A 15,984-nucleotide genomic window follows, 5' to 3' on the forward strand; every position below is an offset into this window, starting at 1 on the left:
ACCGGCAGCCCGTGTTTCACATGGCAACGGCCCTCCAATAAACCAGTATCTAAGAGAAGATTTTTATGACAAAATTCTGTCACCCAAGGGAGCACAGAAAATATTATCAAATACATTTAGTCACAAAGCAAAGCAGCTTAAACAAGCAAGATGTGTTTCCAATGGCCACCCTCCATGGCAGGTGGAGACAGCCCTGGGGCTGAGCGGAAGCCCAGGTCTCCTGGGACTGTGGGAAGATACATTCCGCAAGGCCCAGCTCTTACGTATTTCCTACCACTCCTACCTGGAACTAAGAACAGATACCGATCCACCGCTTACGAGGTCGCATGCTTATGGGAAACAGGGAAATCGACTCCCATTTATTCAAGATGGAAAGAAACATTATTTAAACAAACGCTTCAGCCTGCCGGCTATGTCCTCCATCTGCCCTGGAATCTGTGCTCTCAACTAATATAGTTCGTCACGTTCAAGGCTACCTCAGGGGAGCTTAAAGCACAAAGACAGATTTCCCTGCACACTGAGCTTCTTTCTACCCTGAACCATGCAGGTGAAAACAATAAAGTTCTCAAGCGACCATCAACTTAACACAGACTATTACACACGTAAGATGTTATGTTATACAGGGTCCTGGGATCGAACCCCACGTCAGGCTCCTTGCGCAGCGGGGGAGCCTGCTTCTCCTCTCCCCCTGCCAATCCTCCTGCTTGTGCGCGCACGCGCTTTCCCTCTCTCTCTCTCTCATAAGTAATAAAATCTTTAATAACAAAAAACCTATAATAGATACACAAAAAATAAAGGAATCCAAGTATATTATTAACGAAAGCCACCAAACCACAACAGAGAAGTATTTAAAAAACAAAACAAACAAAAAAACCCAGAAAGCAAGCAATTAACAAAATGGCAATAAGCACATGCCTACCTCCTATCAATAATTACTTTACATGTAAATGCTCTAATCAGAAGACACAGGATGAGTGCGTGGATTAAAGAAACAAGATCCATCTACATGCTGCCTATAAAAGACTCACTTCAGACCCAAAAACATACAGACTGAAAAGTGCAGGGGGGCAAAACATACACCATACAAATGCAAGTGAAAAAAAAGCCATATAAGCAATACTTATATCAGACAAAGTAGACTTTAAAACAAAGGCCACAGCAAAGGACAAAAAAGTATACTACCTAATGATAAAGGGAACAATCCAAAAAGAAGACGTAACAACTGTAAATATCCATATACCCAACATGGGAGCACCTAAACACAAAAAGCAAATATTAACAGACATAAAAGGAGAAACTCACAGTAACACAGTAACGACGGAGGACTTTAAAATTACATTTACATCAATGGACAGATCAGACAGAAAATCAAGAAGAATCAGTGACTTTGAACAACACATGAGACCAGTTAGACCTAACAGATATACATGGAACATTTCATCCAAAAACAGGAGAATACATATTCTTTAAGTGCACACTGAACATTCTCCAGGACAGATCACTTGTTAGGCCACAGAACAAGTCTCAATAAATTTCAGAAGACCAAAATCATATCAAGCATCTCTTCCAAACATATCAGTATGAAACTAAAAGTCAGTAACAAGAAAAAATTTGGAAAGAACACAAACAAATGAGGGTTCCTTCCCCATTAAGCTACTCAACAGTAAATGGGTCAACCAAGAAATCAAAAAAAGTTTAAAAAGTACATGGAGGGGCACCGGGGTGGCTCAGTGGGTTAAGCCTCTGCCTTCAGCTCAGGTCATGGTCTCAGGGTCCTGGGATTGAGCTCCACTCCCTCTGCCTGCCTCTCTGCCTACTTGTGATCTCGATCTCTGTCAAATAAATAATTAAATCTTAAAAAAAAAAAAAAAAAAGTATATGGAAACAAATGAAAATGAAAACACAATAGTCAAAATCTTTGGGATGCAGCTGTTCCAAGAGAGAAGTTTATAATGATACAAGCGTACCTCAAGAAATAAGAAAAACCTCTGGGTGCCTGGTGGCTCAGTGGGTTAAAGCCTCTGCCTTCCACTCGGGTCATGATCCCAGAGTCCTGGGATCGAGCCCCACATCTGGCTCTCTGCTCACCAGGGAGCCTGCTTCCCTTCCTCTCTCTCTGCCTGCCTCTCTGCCTACTTGTGATCTCTGTCTCTGTGTCAAATAAATAAATAAAATCTTTAAAAAAAAAAAAAAAAGAAAAAAAATATCAAATGAGCCACCTAACTTTACACCTAAAGGACAAAAAAGGGAAAAAAAAAGAACAAAGAAAACCCAAAGCTTGTAGAAGGAAAGAAGCAATAAAGATTAGAGCAGAAATAAATGAAACAGAGAGTTAAACACAAAATAGAAAAAAAATCAATAAAACCAAGAGCTGGTTCTTTAAAAAGGTAAACAAAATTGATAAACCTTTGGCCAGAGTCATCAAGAAAAAGAGAGGACTCAAATAAATAAAATCAGAAATGAAAGAGGAGACATAACAATTCACACCACAGAAATACAAAGGTTATAAGAAAATATTAAGAAAAATTATGTCAACAAACTGGACAACCTAGAAGAAATAGATAAATTCCTAGAAACATATAATCCTCTAAAACTGCATCAGGAAGAAATAGAAAAATGAAATATAATCAGTAATCAAAAAACTCCGAACAAACAAAACTCCAAGACTAGACAGCTTCACAGGTAAATTCTATCAAATATGTAAATAAGAATTACTACCTATTTTTTCTCAAACTATTTCAAAAAATAGAAGAGAAAGGAAAACAGTCTATAAATATACAAACACTCATTCTACAAAGCCACCATTATCCTGATACAAAAAAATAAAACATTACAAAAAAAGAAAACTGGGGCGCCTGGGTGGCTCAGTGGGTTAAAGCCTCCGCCTTCGGCTCAGGTCATGATCCCAGAGTCCTGGGATTGAGCCCCGCATCGGGCTCTCTGCTCAGCAGGGAGCCTGCTTCCTCCTCTCTCTCTGCCTGCTTCTGTGCCTACTTGTGATCTCTGTCTCTCTAGTAAATAAATAAAATCTTTAAAAAAAAAAAAAAGAAAAAAGAAAACTACAGGCTAATATCCCTGATGAACACAGATGCAAAAATCCTCAACAAAATATTAGCAGACTGAATTCAACAATACATTAAAAAAATAATTCACCACAATCAAGTGGGATTTATTACAGGGATGCAAAGCTGGTTCAATATGTGCAAATCAATGACACACATTAACATATGATCATCTCAACAAATGCAGAAAAAGCATTTGACAAAATACAACAGCCATTCATGATAAAAACCCTCAACAAAGTATGTTCAGAGGGAACACATTTCAACATAAGAAAGGCCATATATGAAAAACCCAGAACAAGCATCGTATTCAGTGGTGAAAAACAGAGTTTTTCCTCTAAGATCAGGAACAGGTCAAGGATGCCACTCTCACCACTTTTTCCCGACACTGTACTGAAGTCCCAGCTACAGCAATGAGACAAGAAAAAGAAACAGACACCCAAATTGGTAAAAAAGAAGTAAAACCATCACTATTTGCAGATGAGTGATATTACATATAGAAAACCCTAAAGACTCCACCAAAAAACTATCAGAACTGAGAACTAATAAATGAATTCAATAGTTTCAGGATACAAAATTAATACACAGAAATCTGCTACATTTCTATACACTAATAACAAAGTAGCCAAAGGAGAAATTAAGTAAACAATCCCATTTACAGTTGCACCAAAAAGAATAAAATGCCTAGGAATAAATTTAACCAAGGAGGTAAAAGACCTGTACTCTGAAAACTATAAGACACTGATTAAAGAAACTGAAGATGACACAAACGGTATTTCATGCTCATGGGTCGGAAGAATTAATACTGTTAAAGTGCTCACACTACTCAAAGAAACAGAAAATACAATCCCTATCAAAATACCAACAGCATTTTTCACAGATCAAAAACAAGTAACACTAAAATTTGTAGGGAACCACAAAGACCCTGAATAGTCAAAGCAATCTCGAGAACGAATAACAAAATTTTAAGTATCATAATCCCAAATTTCACAATATGCTACAGAACTATAGTATACAAAATAGGATGGTACTGGCACAAAAACAGATCCAGAGACTAACGGAATGGGAGAGCGGGTCATACCTTCAATGTCAACTGTCTGTAAACAGAGGAGGAAGGAATATACAACGGAGAAAAGATCATTTTCAACAAATGGAGTAGGGCAAACTGGATAGCTGCATGTCTGGGAATGAAACTGTACTGAACCATACCGCTTTCTCACACCACACACAAAAAGAAACTTAAAATAGGGGCGCCTGGCTGGCTCAGTTGGTTAAGCCACTGCTTTTGGCTCAGGTCATGATCCTGGAGCCCCAGGACTGAGTCCCGCATCGGGTTCCCAGCTCCTTGGGGAGTCTGCTTCTCCCTATGGCCCTTCTCCCCCCTCACGTTCTGTCTCACTCACTCTCTCTCTCTCTCAAATAAATAAATAAAATTTTTTTTTTAAAAAAAGGGACTCGGGACACCTGGGTGGCTCCGTTGGTTAAGCTGCTACCTTCGGCTCAGGTCAGGATCCTGAGGTCCTGGGATCGAGTCCCACATCGGACTCCTTGCTCAGCAGGGAGCCTGCTTTTTTCTATGCCTCTGCCTGCCACTCTGCCTGCTTATGCTCTCTCTCTCTGACAAATAAATAAAAAATATTTAAAAAAAAAAGAGAGAAACTCAAAATAGATTAAAGTTCTCAGTGTAAGAGCTAAAACCTTAAGCTCCTAAAAGAAAACATAGGCAGTAACTCTTCTTCATCAGCCTTAGAACATATTTATGGATGCGTCTCCTAAGACAAAAGAAACAAAAGCAAAAATAAACAACTAAGATTATACCAAAATAAAAAGCTTATGCACAGTGAAGGAAACTGCCAGCAAAACAATAAGGAAACCCAGTGAACAGGAGAAGGTACCTGTAAATGATATACCCAATATGGGGTTAATATCCAAAATATATAAAGAACTTGCAGAACTCAACACCAAAAAACAAAACAAACAACCCCCCCCCACACACACAAAAAATGGATCAAAAACAGGCAGAGGACCTGAATAGACATTTTTCCAAAGACATATATATGGCCAAAAAACACATGAAAAGATGCTCAACATCACCAATCATCAAGGAAATGTGAATTAAAACCATAAAGAGATACAACCTCAGTCAGAATGGCTGGAATCAAATAGACAAGAAATAATAGTGTTGTCCAGGATGTGGAGAAAAGGGAACCCTTGTCTACTACTGGTGGGAATGTAAATTAGTACAACCATTGTGGAAAACAGTATGAAGTCTCCTTAAAAACTTAAAACGGCGTATGATCCAGTAATTATAATACTGGGTATTTGCCTAAAGAAATCGAAAACTAACTTGAGAAGTTATATGCACCCTATGTTTATAACACCATTATGTACAGTAGCCAAGATACAGAAGAAACTGAAGTGTCCACAGATACATAAATAGATAAAAATGTGTGGGGCGCCTGGGGGGCTCAGTGGGTTAACGCCTCTGCCTTCAGCTCGGGTCGTGATCTCAGTCAGGGTCCTGGGATCGAGCCCCGCATCGGGCTCTCTGCTCAGCGGGGAGCCTGCTTCCTCCTCTCTCTCTGCCTGCCTCTCTGCCTGCTTGTGGTCTCTGTCTGTCAAATAAATAGATAATCTTTGAAAACAGATAAATAAATGCGTAAATAAAAATATGGGCCGTGTCTGTGCGTACTGGACCGCTACTCAGCCGTCAAGAAGAATGAGATCTTGCCATTTGCAGCAACATGACACAGAGAACCACGTGCTACGGAAGTAAGACAAAGACAAATATGACTCCACTTACACGTGGAATCTAAGAAAAAAACCAAAGAATAAACAGGAAGAGGTTTTAAGTCTGGAGAGTTGGTGGCTGCCAGAGCGGAGGTAGGGAGGGGTAACAGGATGAAAACACACAAACTTCGGTCAAACGCCAGGTAAGTCCCCGACGTGAAACGTACAGCGCGGGAGGGCGTCGCGCGCTGACGCCGAATCACTCAGCACTTTCGAAGACCTGTGCCGAGTGCCGGAAGCCGACGCGGTACCGTTGCTAATTCTCTTCCACTTCAAGAAGGAAGTCACTAAAATTCTTGAGTGCGGGGCCTCGAAGAGACTCTGACACTGAAGCAACGGCAGGTCTTCGCTTGGCAAAGGCTAACGGGAAGCTGCCGTAGGAGACCAGCGGATTGTTCTGCTCACGGACACGCGCCCACAAGCAGCGCAGCAGCCACACGGCGCGGAGCGGCCCGGAGGCGGCCACAGCGGGGACAGGGCCGGCGTCTTACCGCGTGGCCGCTCGAAAGGAAGTTCCCCGTCGACGTGGACACGGCTCGCCCGAGCGGCACCTCGCAGCCCTCCCCGTGCACTGGCAGGCGCCGGCCCTGCGCTCACCTCAGCGCCTGGCAGCAGGCTTCCCTCGCGCATTCCGCCACGACGAGTTCCGTCAGCTCCGCCGCCAGGCCCTGGCTCAGCCGGGTCAGCGCCAGCTCTCTCTCTCGCTTCACCCTGAGGGCGAAAGGGACAGAAAGCGCAGGGTGACGTTTCAGAGCGAAAGAGCGTGTCAACACGCTCCCCGCCCGGAAAGCTGGGATCTGAGCGGCGCCGCCCCAGCCGGCAAGCCCCGCCTCTGCTCCCGACAGCCCCGCGCAGCCGCGCTCCAGCTCCCCGACCGCCGCCCCCGCCGCCAACCCCAGCTGCGGGCAAGGCTGCTGCTCCCGGGGCGCCCGTGACCTGGCTGCCGTGTCGGAGGGCGCTGGGTGAGCCGGGGTCTGCGGCCAGTGCCGGGGACACCAGGAAGAGCGTCCCAGGCGGGGGGGGGGGGGGGGGCCTCTGGCCCGCGGGGGGCGCTCTGAGCTCACGCGCACGCGCACCTCTCCTCTTCCGCCTGCCGCCTCTCCTCCGCCTTCCGCTCCCTCTCCTGCGCCACCTCTTCCACTGCTATGTGCCTCAGGATGCCCGCGGTGGCGGCCGCGAGCAGCTCCTCCACAGCAGCATCGGAAACGCTAGGTCGAGAGAAGGGGGCATCGTTCCAAATAAATAAACAGAAGGCCAGCCACATAACTAAACGTAACACAGTTGCGAGAAAAAAGGTGTATTTGGCTTTAGCATGACAATTAAGCTCATGTCCAAAAGACACAATCTATCAAAACTGACTCATGTAGAAATAGAGAATCTGGATAGACCTGTAACTTCAAAGCCTGACTCAGCATTCAAAAACCCCTCCCAAAAAAGGAAAGTCAAGAACCAGACGGCTTCACGGACAAATGGTATCAAACCCTTAAGGAAGAACTAACACCAACCCTTCTCAAATGGCCCTAAAACTCTGAAGAGGAAGAAGAGGAAGAAACACAAACCCTTCTACGAAGCATGGCCCTGAATTGATACTGAAACTAGACGAAGACACTGTAAGAAAACCACAGACCAATATCCCTGAAGGGTACTAATATGGAAATCCTCAACAAAATACCAATAAACCAAAATTCAACAATATATTTAAAGGGTTATATAAAATTACCAAGTGAGATTTACTGCTAGAATGCAAGGATAGTTCAACAAATGAAAAACAATGGAATACAAATACATAAATAAACTGAAGGGAAAAAACTCACATGATCATCCCAATGGATGCAGAAAGAGCATCTGACAAAATTCAGCCTTATTTCATGATAAAAGCACTCAAAAAACTAGAAACAGAAAGGCATTTTCTAAACACAATATAGCCTATATATGAAAAAACCACAGCTAACATCATATTCAGATGTGAAAGACTGAAAGCTTTTCCTCTAAAGCCAGGAAAAAGACATGGATGACCTATCTGCTGCTTCTATGCAATACTACACTGGAAGTTAGAAAAATAAAAACATCCCAACTATAAGGGAAGAAAAAAATTATTATCTATTCATTGAGGACACAATCTGGTATATAGAAAATCCTAAGAATTCTCCTCAAAACCTATCGGAACTAACAAGTTTAACAAGATTGAAACATAAGGATCAAAAAAAATCAGGGATTCCTGAGTAGCTCAGTTGGTTGTGGACACCTGCCTTTGGCTCAGATCATCATCTCGGGGTCCTGGGATGGAGCCCCATTTCAGGCTACCTGCTCAGTGGGGAGTCTGTTTCTCCCTCTACCCCTTCCCACCACTCTCTCTCTCAAATCAATAAACATAAATCTTTGAAAAAAATTAATATTTCTATATGCTAGCAATGAACATTCTAAAAGTGAAATTAAACAAACAACTGGATTTAAATAGCACTGAAAAGAATAAAGCAATGAGTAATAAACTTAACCAAGGAGATGAAAGACCTATACAGTGAAAAGCAGAAAACATTGCTGAGAGAAATTAAGGATGACCTAAACAAATGGAAAGACAACCCATGTGGATAGACTAGAAGACTTTTTTTTTTTAAGTAACATGGGGCTCAAATTCACAACCCTAAGAACAAGAATCACATGCTCTACCAACTGAGCCAGCCAGGCACCCCTAGTCTGGAAGAATTAATGTTAAGATGTCAGTACTACCCGAAGCAATCTACAGGTTCAATGCAATCACTATCAAAATCCCAGAAGAATTTTGCAGAAACAGAAAAACTCATCCCAGGGGCACCTGGCTGGCTCAGTCAGTTAAGCATCCAACTCTTGATTTCAGCTCAGGTAACATCATGATCTCATGGATGAGATCCAGCCCAGGTCAGTCTCTGCCCTGGGCATGAAGCCTGCTTAAGATTCTCTCCCTCCCTCCCTCTACACCCCCCATCCCAGCTCACTCACTCAAAAAAAAAAAAAGAAAAAGAAAAACTCATCATAAAATTCATACGGAACTTTAAGGGACATCAAATAGTAGAACGATCCTGAGAAGGAGAAACAAAGTTGAAGGACTCGTGCCTTGTGGCGTCAACACTTACTACAACTTACTACAAAACTATGGCAATCGAAACGGTGTGCTGCTGGCATAAAAAAGACATATGGACCAACAGAGTAGAACAGGCAGAATCCAGAAAGAAACCCTCATGTATATGACCGGCTGATTTCCAGCAAGGATGCCAAGACCTTTCAGAGGAAAAGACGCTACTTTCAAAACACAAAGAATATATACAATACAAAAGAATGGTGTTGAATCTTTACTGTATACATGAAAATGAAACCAACATGGATCAAAGACCTAAACTTAAGAGTTAAAAACGATCATTTTCTTAGAAGAAAACACAGGAAAATATTCATAACTTTGGACTTGGCCCTTTCCTAAATATGAAGCCAGAAGTACGGGCAACGAAAGAACACTTAGATAAGACAGACTACATAAGACTTAAGACTTCTGTGCATCTAAGGACACTATCAAGAGAGTGAAAAGACAAACCAAACCGAAAAGATACTCCCAAACAGAATAGGATTAATATCCAGAAATAGACAAACTCCTACAAACTCAGCAACATAAACAAATTCAAATATGGGCAAAGGACTTGGAATATAGATTTCTCCAAAGAAGATACACAAAAGGCAAATAAACACAAGAAAACAGGCTTAACATCATTTGTCGTCAGGGAAACACAAACCAAAACTGCGAGATGCCACTCAGCACTCGTTCTGATGACTACTGTAAAAAAATTTTAGGGCGACTGGTGGTTCAGTCAGTTAAGCATCTGCCTTGGGCTCAGGTCATGATCCCAGGGTCCTAGGATCGAGCCTCACATCGGGGCTCCCTGCTGACTCCAGTATAAGAGAATCCATCACACCTATCAATAACAGTACCTTTGAGTCACCTACATTTACACACATGCAATTATATTCCTAATCACTGTGTGATTTCATGTGTAACAGGGTTTTTAAAACATGTTTGAAATCCTTAAGATACTCTGATTTACTAAATCAATTAGTAAGTTAAGTCTTAGAAAAATTCTGATTATTAAATTTATTAAGATTAGGTATTTACAATATTAGATAGAATCAGATATACGAAATTTTAACTGTAGTTTGAAATCTCCAAAGAAATTTCATTATGCTATAAAATGCGTAACTTACAACTTTAATAACCCTAACATTGCTCAAAAAGCACACACAAACAGACTCCGTGCCAATGACAAAGAGAAGGTCGGGACCACAAACAACCGTACCAACCTAGAGGACAGGACCTAGAGTTAAGCCTGTACAAGTGAGCCGCTGTGATGACCTGTCCAAGGCCGACAGCAGCTCTCTACGGAGAAACACGGGGGACAGGGAATGCCCCAGCAGGCCGACCGCTTCGGAGCAGGTGGGGCCCCGCACTCACCCCAGAGCTGTGGTCGCGAAGGCTGCCCCAGCGGCACCAACCTCCTCACAGTCCCTCTGAAGAACCTCCTGGATGAGCTCATCCACCACTTGAGCCAGGTCCTAAGGAGAGGACAGACGGGTCAGCACGCTGCCAGAGAGAAACACTGCCTCGATCCGGGCTGAGCTTAAAACCGAACAATCGAACCCTACAGCCTGACGGTACTGGAAACCTTCGCAGAACCCAAGACGGTCTCACGGAGCATCCCCCCGCCCCAGGACAAAACATCCCTTCATGACCGCATCAGTGGACACCGTCTGAGGGCATCTGACAGTCCTCAGGTGGGAATCGGCCGTGCTGCGTCCGGAAAGGTCTCCCGCTACTGAGCATAGAGAAGCCTTCTGGAAGAGGACAGGGCAAGCCTGCTGCCTGCTCGACACCCCCACGCTGCCCCCCACACGACATCAAACACGGTCGGCTTCTCTAGCTGTTCTTCACCATCGCCTCCGGCTTCCTTCACGCCCCAGCCCCCGCCCGAGCAGCAGGGTGGCGAGCCCGATCCCACAACCCGTGTGCTAGACAGGCCCTGCTCAGCCCCATCAGCGGGCACACAGTGCCGGCTGGGGCCCCACACGTCCCCCGTCACACGTCCACCGGCTCTCCCAATGAGCAGGCAGAACATCACCCAGAGCAGACCCGCCAGCGGCCCCAGATGGCACCGGGACAGGAAGCGACGGAGTGCTGCTCTGACGACAGCAACGCAGACGGGGGTCTGCCCCGCCTGGGGGCTCCGCCCCAGCCCTGCCACCTGCGGCTAAGATCCTCTCCCTAGATCCCTCGTGGGAGACCACACAACACAGCCCACCCCACGGGGCTGAGGGTGGCCACGGAGACCCCGTGTCTGCAGAGCCGCCAGCGCGAGGCAGGACTTCCTTCAGCCCCACGTCACGTCCACAAGAACCCTCCACGCCTCCTCCAAAGTCTGAGCTGCAGCCCTTTCAAGCAGACGCAGGCAACAAGCTAGGGGGCCTGGTGCAGGGCCTCCCGAAGCTGGGGGCCCCAGGCAACCTGTCAGAAGGACAAAGGCTCAAGCCACCCCGGCTGGCACTCAGAACACTTGAGAGCCACAGCACAAGCACCTCTGTGGGTTCGATCTACAGACAACGGTCAGACAGGACAGCAGACACTGCCGGGGACACCTGCTCAACCGTCGGAGCCCTCATCTGGAAGATCCCTTACCGCATCGGAGTACGAAGGGGCAGGCCTCGGAGGAAGCAACTCGGGCTGCGCAGGGGGCTGCATGGGGGGCTGCCCAGGGGGCTGCATGGGGGGCTGCCCGGGGGGCAGGAAGAGGCCAGGCGCTATGCTCGGGGTCGGTGCGGGGACGTGAGGCAGAGAAGCTGGTGTGGGCGCGGCACTGGGAAGGGGCTGCTGGAGCGTAGGTGGCGGGACTTCTGCCTCCGCCCCACATGCCTCTCCTTTCCCCCCACCTGGAAGGGAACAGGCAGGTGAGGACACTTAAGACAACCCCCAGGAACCCACAGCGACCCTCAGGGCCAGCCACCCGCCCGAGCGACGTCAGAGCCATCAGGAAGCCATTCAGGCCCCTCTTGGGGGGGAGGACTAGCCGAGGCCAGAGCAAACACCCAGCACCCCGCCCCAACCACAACACCAGCCACGCTCCTCCCCCCAGAGAGGCTTCCTGGAGGATCGAGGCTAGTTCCCGCACGCGACGGCAGCTTCTCACCTACTGTGTCCAAGCTGGGTCTCTGGGTGCCCACAGGCAGCTCTGCAGCCAGGCTCTCCCCAATGTACTTGTTCTGGGAGTTGAAGCTGCACACGGGAGTATGACGAGGGACAGGGGGCAGCGGCCCTCCATTCACAATCTCCCCAACCGACACGGTCAGCTTCCTGGTAATAAACACCGACTTCCTGGCCTTGGACAACCCCTCTGGTTCCAGGAACGAGGACCGGTTCAGCTCGACACAGCTACCCAGAGCACAGAGAACGCAGAGAAGTGTTACACAGGTGAGAAGCCTACCTTCACCTTCTCAGCTCCCAGCAGCAATGCTAGGAGCCCCGTGCCCATCGCTGGGTCGCCCCACTACGGTGTGTAAATGAAGAGGGAGGCAGTAAAGGCCGTTCTGGTGCCCCAGCCCACGGTACCCGCAGCTGCCAGCCTGGACCTTTCCTTGGGACATGGGAGCCTCCTGGCCTACTTGCACACACACACCTGCGTGCTCCTGTCTTATTCCAAAGCCACATGTGTCTGTGAAGACTGGCCTGCAGGAAGCAGACAGGAAGGGGCTGGCAATGAGTTAAGAGGAGGGAAGAGTTAGAGAAACAGCGGTTTGGAACGAGACATGGTGCACATTATGGTACCATTTACTGGGGAGGGTCCACGAGTCTCATCAGGTTCTCAGAACACTGACTCCAAGCAGCAGAGAAGCTCCTGCCCTGACCCCCAGTGCCTGTCGGGCCACACAGGTGGGCAGTGGTAGTCACTGGCCTGCAGAAGCCGTGTTCAAAAGAAAGAATAAGGAAGACCCTAACCTTTACCTTCAGCTTCTTCAGTAACTAGTGAACAGCACTGGTTTTGGAATTGCAAAGACATGGGTCCGAGTGCAATCCGCTAACGAGCAGTGTCTGACCTGGGGCTGCTCCCCAACCAGTCTGAGCCTCGCTGTGTTCACCTGAACCCCAGGGGGGCAGCATGCGGAACGGGCCCTCTCTGGGGCCTGGCGTGCCTATGGCACTTCCCAGCCCTTTATCAGAATTAAAAGAGAAAAAAGAAAGAGAGAGAGGTCCCGCAACCACCCTCTGCTCTTACCCATCAGAGACAGTGAGACCATAGAAGTTCAGGAAGTCTGTGGCCTCTTCACAGTCTCTGAACAGCAGCATGCGCACCACGCCATCCAGGGGAAAGACAGTGGAGCGCTGCGTGCTCACGGTGTACGCGATGTTGAGCGCTCGGAGAGCATCTTTGCGGATCTGAAGAGAGAAGCCATCACCGCAGCGTTAAGGAGCCAGTCTCCATGACCACGAAATGCCACCATGGGGGACAGGGTCCTGCTGTAGCTCAGTGCCTCTGGGAAGCAATCCAATACTAAGAGGCTCAGGCTTAGCAATCATCAGGGCATTTGCTCAGCAGAAGATACTCCAAAATGCAAGTGAAACAGTCTCGTACACAGGAACAGTTAGGCCAAGAAGGAAACCTTGGGACGCTGCGGGGCTCAGTCGGTTAAGTATCTGCCTTCAGCTCAGGCCACGATCCCAGGGTCCCGGGACTGAGGCCTGCATCAGGCTCCCTGCTCAGCGGTACGTCGCTTCTCCCTCTGCCTGCCCCTCCCCCTACTTGTGCGGCACATGCATGCTCTCTCTCTGACAAGTAAGTGAAATCCTTAAAAACGGACAAAACAAAGAAAGACACCCTAGAAGACAAATCATCCACCAGCAGGGCATGTAAACGGTCTACAGTGTACCCTCCACTCAACACAAAGCTCTGTGACATTACAAATCATCAGAGAGGAAAGAGTGCCACGGAAAAATGCAGAAATGGCATGAAATTCCTAACAAGTGCTTTAAAAACAGAAGACAGGAAAATGTTAACAAAAATTGCACGTGGGTGCCAGGACTCTGGGCGACCCCTTGCACCCTCCTGCAGTGTTAATTCTAACAGGATTTACCGAGTATTGACTTCTCACCCGGCGTTGCTAACGTGGAGCACACAACAACGAACAAAGCAAAACCTCTGCCCCCAGACCTGATGTCTTAGGGAGAGACCAACAACGGACGAAATGAGCCTGTGAAATACACAGTACACGTAACGGTGAGAGTACAACCGAGGAAGGCAGAAGAGGGCAGGAGGTGGGCGGGGCTCTGCTGAGGGGGCAGGCAAGCCAAGGTGAGCACCACATGGCTCTGTGAGGAGAAAGAACAGCAGCGACAACAGCACATGCAAAGGCCCTGAGGCAGGACTGTGCTGGGGCTGGAGGGACAGGAAGCATCACAGCAGGTGGAGCTGAGCAAGGGAGCCTTTGGGCCCGTGTCAAACACTTCGTTTCTCTAAAGCATTGAGATGTCCTTTTTGTTTCAAATTATTAAAACGGGCACAAATGGCGAGCATTCTAAGAATATTACGTAATCATTCTGAAAATATTAACTGTCAGTTTTATTTATGGAATGTACAGAGTTCCCCAAGTGGCACATTGTTAAAGATCTTTTCATTTGTTCCACAATGTCACTGCTATCAGCAATTCTCAGGCAGGACAATGAACAAATGTGAAGACCCTATGCCTGGGCTATGACCATGGGCTCAGTCACTGTTTACCAAAGGACCTGATGTGTGACCAAAGAAGAAAAACAACCTGAAGTCACTGAACCAGCTGGCCAGACTCACCTCCCCCTCCAGCCCGGCCGCCTCCTCCCCACCCAGTGGACCCCTGGCAGCTGGAGGCGGCACAGTGCTGCGCTGTCCGGCGGCTGGGGCTGAAGACTGGGGGAATTCTGAGACCAGGCATTCAGACTCTATGCAAAGCACCAGCTTAGACCTGGTTTGCATGGTACCCGAGGTCTGCAACCCAGGGCACAGCACAGTACTCGGTAAGGAGCAGGCCCTTAAGGTATTTACTGAAATGGATTCGGCATCATCAGGTTCACTCCCAAAATTTAGATTAGTAACACTTAAGAATTTTTTAATCAGGGACTTTATATGTGCAAAATTTGATTTTTGGCTTGTTTCCAAGGAAATGATAGTGCTGAAACTCAAGTCCTATCACTCTAAAGATACTTCTCCAATCTGAACCTAGCAACAGTATCTTCCATCACACGGCCTCTTCCGTCAGGGGTCCGGGGGGCCAGCCGCTTTGACACAAGGTACCGCGGGCAGCCCCCTCGGGGAGCGGCTGCAGTGCCTCCACGAGAGCGAACCTGGGACCGCGGTAACACCAAATACCAAAGTAACGATCCGATTTCTTCCAAGTTTTCAAGTACAGCTACATGACTCACCTGATGAAAGTAACAGTGTAAAAGACAAGCATTCAGGTAAGAAGCCGACCGGACCAGTTTGAAGAATCTCACAAAATTATTACTGTTCAATGCAGCAAAGGCCTGAACAGCAAATTTTACTTCGGAGGAATTTCTAACAGCAGGATGGAACTGTTGTACTTCTCTGTTAATTAAAGGAGACAAAGGGGTTAGAATTTTATTTTTTTTCTTTTCCTTCTGTTTTAAGTAGGCTCCAGGCCCAGCACGGAGCCCAACAGGGGCCTTGAACTCACGACCCTGAGATCAAGACCTAAGCTGAGATCAAGAGTTGGATGTGTAACTGACTGAGCCAGTCAGGCACCCTTAATTTTATTTTTAATTAGACAAAAAATGTCCATGAAAATAGATGTGATTTTTAAAAATCCTAAAGTCTAACCACACTGAGAAAGAGGGACTCGTGATGACGTATGCCATTCGGCTCAGCTCACTAACTTTGAGGCTGCCGCGCTTGAGCTGGACTGGGAAGAGCGGTGCTCTCCAAAAAGACAGTAAATAAACAAATGCAAGCAATAATCAATTTAAGTGGCTCAGTGGGTTAAGCCGCTGCCTTCGGCTCGGGTCATGATCTCAGGGTCCTGGGATCGAGTCCCGCGTCGGGCTCTCTGCTCGGCAGGGAGCCTGCTTCCCTCTCTCTCT

At 47.1% G+C, this 15,984-nt stretch overlaps 1 protein-coding gene across 2 annotated transcripts in view; it reads right to left on the bottom strand.

Moving 5' to 3' along the window:
- Positions 1-15,984, bottom strand: part of LOC123940590 (minichromosome maintenance complex component 3 associated protein) — a 48,911-nt gene that overhangs the window by 20,534 nt on the left and 12,393 nt on the right. For both annotated transcript variants that reach the window (XM_046003510.1, XM_046003509.1), the window contains exons 9-15: positions 15,310-15,472; positions 13,133-13,293; positions 12,050-12,291; positions 11,542-11,792; positions 10,324-10,424; positions 6,929-7,060; positions 6,450-6,563 (exon numbers count right to left, since the gene is read on the bottom strand). In XM_046003510.1, coding sequence (XP_045859466.1) covers positions 6,450-6,563; positions 6,929-7,060; positions 10,324-10,424; positions 11,542-11,792; positions 12,050-12,291; positions 13,133-13,293; positions 15,310-15,472 — 1,164 coding nt within the window. The remainder of the gene's footprint in view (positions 1-6,449; positions 6,564-6,928; positions 7,061-10,323; positions 10,425-11,541; positions 11,793-12,049; positions 12,292-13,132; positions 13,294-15,309; positions 15,473-15,984) is intronic.

Source organism: Meles meles, chromosome 4 (assembly GCF_922984935.1).
Source record: "Meles meles chromosome 4, mMelMel3.1 paternal haplotype, whole genome shotgun sequence".
NCBI classification, from domain to species: domain Eukaryota; kingdom Metazoa; phylum Chordata; class Mammalia; order Carnivora; family Mustelidae; genus Meles; species Meles meles.